This window comes from Echinops telfairi, unplaced genomic scaffold (assembly GCF_000313985.2).
Source record: "Echinops telfairi isolate 266 unplaced genomic scaffold, ASM31398v2 ScPeMD7_18;HRSCAF=68, whole genome shotgun sequence".
NCBI classification, from domain to species: domain Eukaryota; kingdom Metazoa; phylum Chordata; class Mammalia; order Afrosoricida; family Tenrecidae; genus Echinops; species Echinops telfairi.
This window is the reverse complement of record NW_022103915.1, coordinates 969,773-979,188: the sequence shown is the minus strand read 5'-3', so window position 1 is coordinate 979,188 and position 9,416 is coordinate 969,773. Positions and strand designations below refer to the sequence as shown.

Genomic DNA, 9,416 nt, shown 5'->3' with positions numbered 1-9,416 from the left:
ACACAGATCTATTTCCCCATCCTCATATATAAATGTATTTACATATGTACATGCCTTTATTTAGACCTCTATAAATGCCCTTTGCCTCCTAGCTCTGTCCTCTATTTCCTTTGACTTTCCTCTTGTCCCACTATCATGCTCAGTCTTCATTTAGGTTTCTGTAATTCCTCTTGGTCACATTACCCTTGATCACGTCCTACCAGGCCTCCTACATCCTCCTCACCACCGATTTGGATCACTTCTTGCTCCCTTGTCCCTGAGTTTGTTAACACCACTTCCTTTCCCCCCACCTCCCCCTCTCCCATGACCCCCCAGAACTGTCGGTCCCATTGTTTTCTCCTCCAGATTGTTCATCCAGCCTATTTTATTTAGACAGACCTGCGGAGATAATAACATGCACAAAAACAAGACAGAGCAAACCCAAGCAACAATATACAACAAAACAACAACAAACCAATGACAAAAAAACACAACAAGAAAGAAAAGCTTGTAGTTAGTTCAAGAACTCTTTGTTGGCCTTTAGGAGTGTTTTCCAGTCTAGTCTGTTGGGGCACCACGCCCTGGCCCCAAAGTCCAGCTTCTGCATTCCCTGGGGACCTCGCCACTCCGTTCCCTTGCTGTTCTGTTGCACCCCTTTAGTGTTTTGCCTCGGTGTGGTGGGATCAGATCGGGTGCAATTCCCACACTGTGTCTCCAGTGTTGTCCCCTATAGGGCTATGGGTCAGTGAGGGACATCGTGTCTCATAGCGGGGCCAGCCATGTGGTCCTCTTTGCGGACTGGCTACTCACCCACTCACTCTTCCATTCATCCATTCACCCACTCACCTACTCTCTCATCATTCATCCTCTCACTCACTCTTCCATTCATCCACCCACCCACCCACTCATCCATACCTCTCACCCACTCACTCTCCCTCACTAATCCATCCACCCATTGACTCACCCACTCATCTATCCACTTACTCACTCATTCACCCACTCTTTCATTCACCTACTCACCTACCCACTCACTCTCACTCATTCATCCACTTACCTACTCATTCACTCACCTACTCCCTATCCAACCACCCACCTGCCCACTCACTCATCTACTCACCCACCTACTCACTCTCTCACCCACCCCCTTCCTCTCGCCCTGCTTCCTTCCCTCCTTGCCAGCCTGCAGCCAGCCTCACTTTAGAGCCCCAGCCCTCAGGGTGTAAGAGGTGGGGTGGGCAGGAACGTGGTGGGCATTTACCCCCACCTGAGGGCACTGTGCTGCTATTCAGATTCACACAGCTTCCATTTCCCAAGAGGTCCCTCTCTGGTTCCACCAAGCCCTTGAGCCAGTGGTCCCTCTGCCAGCAAGCTGCCCCCACTTGACATAGCTGTGACTCAGCCTCCCCACCTCTCCAAAAGGGGAACCCTCGACCTCATCACCTGGGTCACTAACTCCTTCCCCCTTCACCAAACCCTGCCCCTCCTCCCTCCCATGCATGGCTCCAAAGGGAGTCTGTAGTGGGGAGGGCGCTCTGGGTTCTGGGGACCAGAGGGTGGGCGTGGCTCACCAAGGCCCCTCCTCCTCCTCTGTCAGTCAACAAGGAGTTGGTGCGGAAGGTGCCAGCGAAGGGGCCATTGGTGGTCAACAGCCACGTGGAGCATGACGTGGCGGTGCTACGCCTGTACCCCGGCATCCCCGCTGCCCTGGTAGGCCTCGTCCCAGCAGCGTCTGCCCGGCCCAGTCTTTGTCCAGGGGTGGGAATGCAGGCCTGGCCTCTGTGTGCAAGCTCTGCTGTTGATCCACCTGAGTGTGGAAGGGCCCCAATTAGCCTGGGGACCTGAGGCTGACCCTGGTGGCTGACCCCTGGGCCATAGCCATGGCTCTGTGTTCACCTCAGTCCCTGCCCCCCACCCTAGGACCAGCGAGTGGGTGGGCGTCCTGCCCTCCCCCAAGAAGCTTCTCTTGGGCTCCCCCTGCATACAGGCAGAGTTGGGGGCCCTGGGAAGCACCCCAACCCCAACACCCAGTGCAGGCCAGGGCGAGCCTACAGTGGGTTGTCGCAGCTAGGCCCCTCCTGGGGCCATGCCTTGGGCTGTGGGGGTCCCAGTGGGCTTGGTGTACCTTCCCCAGCACCTCTACCCCTGTGTCACTGGAGGCTGAGGGGGAAGGAGGGGGCTGCAGATCGGAGGCCCCTCCTGGGCCTCTCAACTTGTAGACCAGGGGACCCTGTGGAGCACGTGGTTCTCCCAGCTGTTGACTGGGAGCGGTCTGCCTTCCCACTGGGGGCGGGGGGCTGAGTTGCACGGGGGCTAGACCCCCATTGCTAGACTCGCCCTCCCCTGGACCCCTGGCCTACTCCACTGGCCCCTTCCACCTTGCCCCACTTCCCTCTGACCTCTGTCCTGACCCCTACCTTCCCCCTCCTTCCCGGCCTCCTTCGGACCCCCATCTCACATTCCCTGTATCTCTGCCCTTCCCCCTGGTCCCCTCCCTCCTGCTCTCTCCCTTGACCCTGCCCCCCGCCCGCCCCCACAGGTCCGGGCCTTCCTGCAGCCCCCACTGAAGGGCGTGGTCCTGGAGACTTTCGGCTCCGGGAACGGGCCCACCAAGCCGGAGCTGCTGCAGGAGCTGCGAGCGGCCACCAGCCGTGGCCTGATCATTCTCAACTGCACGAATTGCCTCCGGGGCGGCGTCACCTCGGACTATGCCACCGGCGTGGTGGGCGGGGCCGCAGCGTGGGGGCGGGGCCGCGGGCGTGGGGTGTGGACCGAGGCATGGTGGGTGGGGCACCAAGGCCTGTGGTGCAGGTGCCCCAGGTGGGGATTGAGGAGTGTAGAGAGGATCCCAATGGAGCCTGAGACCTGGGGGGACTTGGAAGGGGGTGTGCCTGGGCAGGACCAAGACCTGGGGGGCATGAGGGGGGATCCCGGTTGGGTGCTGAGGCCTGGGTGCTGGGGCGGGAGGGCAGGATGGACACACGTGCCCCCTGCTCCTCTCAGGCCATGGAGGGTTCCGGCCTGCTCTCTGGCTTCGACTTGACCTCAGAAGCGGCTCTGGCCAAGCTGGCTTATGTGCTGGGCCTCTCAGGCCTGAGACTGGAGGACAGGAAGCAGGTGGGTCAGGCAAAGCCAAGGGCCAGCTGGTGGAGGGGTGGTGGTGCCTAGGGAGGGACCTGGCACAGATGGGGGACCCCCAAAATGCTCCCTTACAGGCAGCCCACCTCCCTTGGGTGGCCCACTCATGAGAAGGGGTAGCGCTGGGGGCGGGCTGCCCACCAGTGTGTGTGTGTCCGGACCACTCCAGCCCCAGGCCTGGCTTGGTGGGCCATGTGGTTGACCAACGCCCCTGTGTGCTTCCACCCAGCTGCTGGCCCAAGACCTTCGTGGGGAGATGACGCTGCCAGTCTCTGAACGCCAGCGCTCTCAGCAGGGCAGCTCCCTGGGGCACCAGGTGGCCCAGTTTCTCAAGCTCACTGAGAGCCAGGTACTGCCCAATGGGGGGCCATGCACCCCAGCCTAGGCCCACAGCTTTGTCCTCCAGCCTAGAGCCCCCCTCCCCCCACCAGCACCAGAGACAAGCATCCTGACCCAGAAAGGCCAGAGCTGAACCCTGCTGCCTGGTCTGCAGTCAGGGGTCAGGTGCCCTGTGCCCATAGCAGGCCCCTCTGCCACAGGGGCCCAGCCTGACAGTGCTGCCTGGGTGATGCTGTGCCTCAGTTTCCCCTCAGTGTGGGGATGGGGCTGTGGCTTTCTGAGCAGGCCGGGGTCAGATGAAAGGGCTGGGCCGGGTGACCTGTCATTCGGGTGGCGTGGTTGTGGGTGAAGACGGAGTGTGGACGGCCTCTGCTCTGAGCCTAGCATCTGGGCTGTCTTCTCAGCAGGCCTGGGGCTCTGGGTATCCCGGAGAGCTTGGGAGGCTTGGCCTTCTTTTTGGGTGCTCTTTGTACTCCCTGCTCCCTGGACAGCGGTGGGGGCTCAGGGCTCCACTCAGGCTCTGGTCACATAGGGAAGCCTTGTTCCCAGGGGGGCCTCTGGTGGGGAGTGAGATTTGACGCAGGACTGAGGGCTGTCACAGTCCCAGCTCTTCCTGTCCCCATGAGTGTGCGTGAATGAGCCATGTGACCCCGGGCCCCACAGCTCACGTGGCTCTCTGGGTGGCTAGTGGTCACCCAACCCCCATTCTGCCCCCATCCCTGGGTCACAGTGGGGCCCACTGTCACTGTCTCTCCAGGAGTGGGATGCTGTTCGGGGAGCCCTGCTGCCCAGTCTGGCCTGTGCCACTGCCTACACCGGGGACATGCAGGCACTGCAGGCACTGTTGGAGATGGACAGCGATGTAGCCAAGCAGCACTTCACCGGTCAGACCCCGCTGCACGCAGCCGCCCGGGGGGGTCATGCCACAGCTGTGAGCTTGCTGCTGCAGAGAGGTGCTGACGTGAATGGCCAGGACTCAGATGGCTTCAGCCCCCTGCGGCTGGCTGTGAGGGGCAGGTATGGAATGGCGGGGCAGTGCATGGGTGCAGGCAGGGGCCCAGAGCCACCCTGGGCACAGTCTCCCAGCACAGAACTAAGGGGACCAAGAGCCCCTGCTCTCTGCAGCACCCTGGGGACCAGGGACGGCAGTGACCATGCATGAGGAGATGGCTTAGAGTAGGCGGACCAGGGATGGCAGTGACCTTGCATGGCAGCCAAGTCCAGCAGTGACCACGTTGGGGGATGGGGGACAGGGCAAAGAGCAGGGGCCATGGGAGGCTGCTTAGAGGGGGTGGTCTTGCTGAGGGGCAGCAAGACACAGGCCTGGGGCTTCTAGACAAGAGCCAACCTTTCCAGCTAAAGTGTCAGGGGCCTGGGGCTGCCCTGCCTTGGTAGCACCTGTACTGGGTCGGGTGGTGGGGCCAGGGAGGGGCACAGGGCCAGCTCCTGGGCAGGGAGGGCCCCACGCAGACTGGCCTAACCCCCCAAGCCAGTGTGTGGATATGTGTGTGAGCACGCATGCGCATGCGATGGGGGAGACAATATTGTGTGTCTGTGGGGGGCACACTAGGGCAGACAATGGGGGGGCAGGTGGTGTGGGGGGCACTAGGTCTTACATTGTGGGGGCAGTAGGTTTGGGGCCTGAGTTCTGGCTTCCAGGAGGGGCTGACTGGAGGCGGGTGGTGGGGGTCATGTCCCTGAGGCCTCTGTCAGGGCTCCCCCACCTGCAGGACATGGGCTGTTTGGGGCCATTCTCCGTCTCCTCGGCACAGTTATCCATGCAGAACACGCCTGCCCTCCTCCCCCCTGCTAGGATCCTGTGTATCCCGCCCCCACCTACTGTGAAACTAGGTTCCTCCCATCCTGCTGTGAGCCTGGTCCCCTCCACACTGATCTGCCTTCTGCATTATGAGCCCTTGGCAGGTGGGGTCGCCTTTGTGAGCTGGGCTCAATCCTGGTAGAGACCCCCTCACCCCACAACCCTGCCAACCCCATAGAAACCTCAGCCCGGGTCGGGGTGGTAGGGGTGCCGACCTGGGACCTCGGGTGTGGTGGGGAGCGTGGGATGAGCTCACCACTGGCCTTTGTCCCCACCTTGACTGTCACAACATCTTCAGACCGGTCTGGGCACCCCAACTCGATCCCCTGCCAGGGGCCCGCCTGCCTGGCAGGAGCCGCCCACCACAGCGGGTGCCCCATGGGGGTGCCGCACCTCCAAGGCTGGAGCACTTTGATACACACAGCAGAAGGAGCCCAGGAGTGGCCACAGGGTGGGGGTGGGGTGGGAACACATTGTTTCGTGTTGCCTGTCTGTCCCCCACTCCTGGGCCTCTGCCCACCTGTCCTCACCCCCATCCCCAATGGTGAGGCCTCTGTCTCCCTGTCCCTCCACTGTGGGACCCCTGCCCACTTGTCTCTCTGTCCCAGCTCTTAGCAGAGCCTTGCATCTTGCTGCCCCCAGCCCTGGTCTCCTCACCACCTGGCCCCCTCTTGTGCGTGGTGTCCCCATCCTTCTTGGCCTCAGGGCAGAGCAGGCCTCCCCTGCCATCCTAGCTGTGGTGCCCCAGGCCTGGGCCTGGCTGAGGGAGGCCATCCACGGGGGTGCATCTGATGAGAGGGGCCAGCCAGCTCAGGGCAGGACTGGCCCAGGCCCCCACAGGAGGGCATGATGCCATCTCAGGAGGTCAGGAGACCATGTGGGGTCTGAGGTGCTCACCAAAGACTGCTCAGCAGGGCTGAGGCCAATGGACACCCCCCCCACCCCGTGCCTGGTGGTGGTGGTGGTACTGGAGAATTGGGGGGGGGGCACAGGGTCCTGTGTGTGAGCAGGGCCTGGGCAGGGGCTCAGCACGGCTGCTTCATGCAGGCACGGTGGTGTGATCAAGCTGCTGCGGGAGGCTGGTGCCTGCCTGTCCCCCCGGGAGCTGGAGGACGCAGGGACAGAGCTATGCAGGTAAGGGCTGCCGGTGTGCTGGGCTGATGGGAAGGAGGGGCTGGGTCAGCAGGTGGGAGTTTGTTAGAGTAAAGCACCCCCCCAGGCTGCACAGATGGGGAAACTGAGTCTGAGTGGTGCAGTTAGACCACTCTCCCCGGAAGATGGAGCCACTGAGAGGCAAAACTCACCTGGAGTTACCCAGCACCACTTTGGGGGGAGGGCTTTCCATCCCCCACTCTCCCACTCACCCCCATGACAGAGTCAAAAGAGGCTCACCTGGGGGAGGGAGAGGGGACCCATGCTCCTCCCCCACTGTTTCCAGTTTTGGGCCGGGGCGGGTCCTGGCCCCCTCCCAGCCAGAAGCCCACATTGTGTGCTACCAGGACAGGCCCCGGCAGGGTGGGGAGACACGTGTGCAGGTGTGTGAGCAGGTAGGTGTGTGAGTGCCCCCACCTGAGTCTCCAATGGGCGAGACCAGACTCTTCCTATATGGCTGGACAGTGCTGGGTCAGCTGTTTGGGTCCGGCTGTGTTGAGGGGGGTGGGTGGTAGCCAGCTCTGCAGACCCTGACAGTACCCCTTCCCCCAGGTTGGCCTCCCGGGCGGACCTCGAAGGCCTGCAGGCATGGTGTCAGGCGGGTGTGAACCTGAAGCTGCCCGGCTACGATGGCAGCACCGCCCTGAGTATTGTGAGTGCTCCCAGGGTGGTGCTCCCCACGCAAGGCCACATCTCCAGGACGGCCATCGTCTTCACGCTCTGGGCAGAGTGGGGTTGTCTGGCCTTTGTGTGGGGTGGGTCTCTGAGGCGCCCTCTCTCCCGCAGGCGGAAGCTGCCGGACACGTGAAGGTGGTGTCCTTTCTGCGGTGCCTCCAGGAGGAGGGCTCTGGCCAGTAGCCCCCACCCCCACCCCTGGGGGCTGGGTGGACAGCTTTTCGCTTGTTCGTGGTCCACCCACTGAAGTCTGGTCACACCACAGCAAAGGCCAACCAATGTGGCCTCTCTCCTACCTGAGCCCCCGGGTTGCCCTCCTGCCCCCTCCCCTGCTGCCCTCTGAGCCTGCTCTTGGTGGATCTCCCTGCCCCGCCCCATTGGTTCCTCTCTAACTGCCCACCTGAGGACTGGGCCCATCTGTCCATCTGTCCATTTACCCAGGACTGGGAACCCAGGCTCCCTCCCCCACAGGGCCTTTCCCAAGGTGGGCCAGGCCAGGGTGCCCCGCCTGCCCTGTGGGCTTCTCAACCCAGTTCCCAGGCTGTGTAGCTGGCCAGCTGCCAGGCCCTCCCCCAGGTGTGGGCGCGCCAGCCTTGCACAATCGGGTCATGCCACTGAGGGGGAGAGTCGGGCCCGGGGCGCCGGCACCCACACCCTCCTGGAGCCGGGGGCCAGTGCCAGAGCAGGGACCCTTGGAGGAGAAGGCAGTATGGGGGCGAGGATGGGAGGGGGGGCATTGCTAGGCTGAAGACCTCTACCCTCCGGTGTCCCTGCCCAGGACTTCTGCCCAGCACCCACTGCCCCTGTGCAGGCTTGTGGTCCCCACATGGCAGGCTCCTCCCAGGGCGGGTGCCAGCCTGCCCTTGTGGCGCCGCCTACTCTCCTGGGCACCAAGGCAAGAGGATGTACTAAATTGGCTTCCCCTCAAGTGGGTCACTGGCCAGGGTGGGGGCACAATGGGGCTAGGCTGCCCCCAGGTGGGCAGACGGCGGGGAGGGGGGGGGATGTCCCCACAAGGGCTGAAGACCAGACCCCCAATCGCTGCCTTGTGGGATGAAGCGGAGCCTGCAGCACTGATCTAGTACCCGAAACACCAGGAAAGTCACACGCACAAATCTGGCCCTTACCTCGAAGGCCAGTTGAGAGCAAGGAAGCCAGCTGCTCCAGAGAGTGGAGGTGACAGTCCCCACTTCCTGCGCCAGGCTGGGAACATGGCACCCTTCCTAGGTTTCTGCATCCTCGGCCGAAAGAAAGCCGGGGGAGGGACCCAGGCCACAAGGTGCCCAGCTCTGCCAAGACTGTCCTCACTCCCCGAGAGGGGGCATATGGGCAACACCTCTCCTTATACCACCAGTGCAAAGCTGACCACCAATGATTAGGAGGGCTATCGGCAGCAAGGACCGGATGAACGTGGGGCCCGAGGTTCCCCGGGGTCCCAGGCCACACTGCTCCTCCCCCCCTCCCCACCTTGTCTCTGGGACCCCCCCTCCCTGCAGCCCATCTTCCCTGCAGCTACTCTCTGCTCCAACAGAGTTTTCTATCACAAAGCCAGACTCCACACAGCCTCCACCTGCCCCCCCTCTCACTCCCCCCCCACCCCAGCTCCCAGCTCAGGGAGCCCTGCTTTACTTTCAAGGTCAGAAGTTTCCCTTCTGGTCACACCACTGCCCTTCCTGCAGCAAAGACCAACCCATGTGGCCTCTCTCCTACCTACGACCCTTCTGATGCTGGAGGAAGTGACCAGCCCAGGGGGGCTATGGGAGGGGGCTGGCTGTGTCTAGGCTTAGACTTGAGGGGAGGGGTGCCTGGGGAGTGGCCCTGCTGCTCCATCATGGTGGTGGGGGTGTCAGGGGAAACTCCAAAATGTACCCAACCCCTCTTCCTGGCTACCCCCCTCACAGGGCCCGTGTACCGCCTCCCTGCCCTGTCTATCCTCTGAGCCTCAATGTCCCCATGACAAATAGAATAAAATCTTTTGCTGGCATGTGTGACTGGTTGTGATCATGAAATAACTGGGACCGTGTGTGGTGCAGGGACTGGCCTGGGCTTCGCTGGGGGTACCTGGAGCTGCAAGCCCTAACCCCCCCCCCTCTCCCCCAACCATTCAGGACTTAAGAACCTGCGAGACTACCCCACCCCCCTCCCCAATTCCTTCCGCGACGCAAACGCCTAGGGTCGGCGGCTGCTGTCCGTTAGGGTCAGGCCGGACACCTGCCGGCGCAGCTGCTGGGGCGCTGGGCCGCGCACGTGGGCTTGTTGGGGGTGTGAGTGCTCCTGTACGTGCTGGGGGGCAGGGCGCAACGTGCTGTGCTGGGAG

At 62.5% G+C, this 9,416-nt stretch overlaps 1 protein-coding gene across 1 annotated transcript in view; it reads left to right on the top strand.

Moving 5' to 3' along the window:
- ASPG (asparaginase) overlaps nt 1-9,083 on the top strand; it is a 29,520-nt gene extending 20,437 nt beyond the window's left edge. The window contains exons 7-14 of the mRNA XM_004699128.2: nt 1,574-1,686; nt 2,516-2,698; nt 2,980-3,093; nt 3,344-3,463; nt 4,211-4,470; nt 6,320-6,406; nt 6,977-7,076; nt 7,211-9,083. Of these exons, the coding sequence (XP_004699185.1) occupies nt 1,574-1,686; nt 2,516-2,698; nt 2,980-3,093; nt 3,344-3,463; nt 4,211-4,470; nt 6,320-6,406; nt 6,977-7,076; nt 7,211-7,282 (1,049 nt within the window). The 3' untranslated portion in view covers nt 7,283-9,083. The remainder of the gene's footprint in view (nt 1-1,573; nt 1,687-2,515; nt 2,699-2,979; nt 3,094-3,343; nt 3,464-4,210; nt 4,471-6,319; nt 6,407-6,976; nt 7,077-7,210) is intronic.
- The last annotated feature ends 333 nt before the right edge of the window (nt 9,084-9,416 follow it).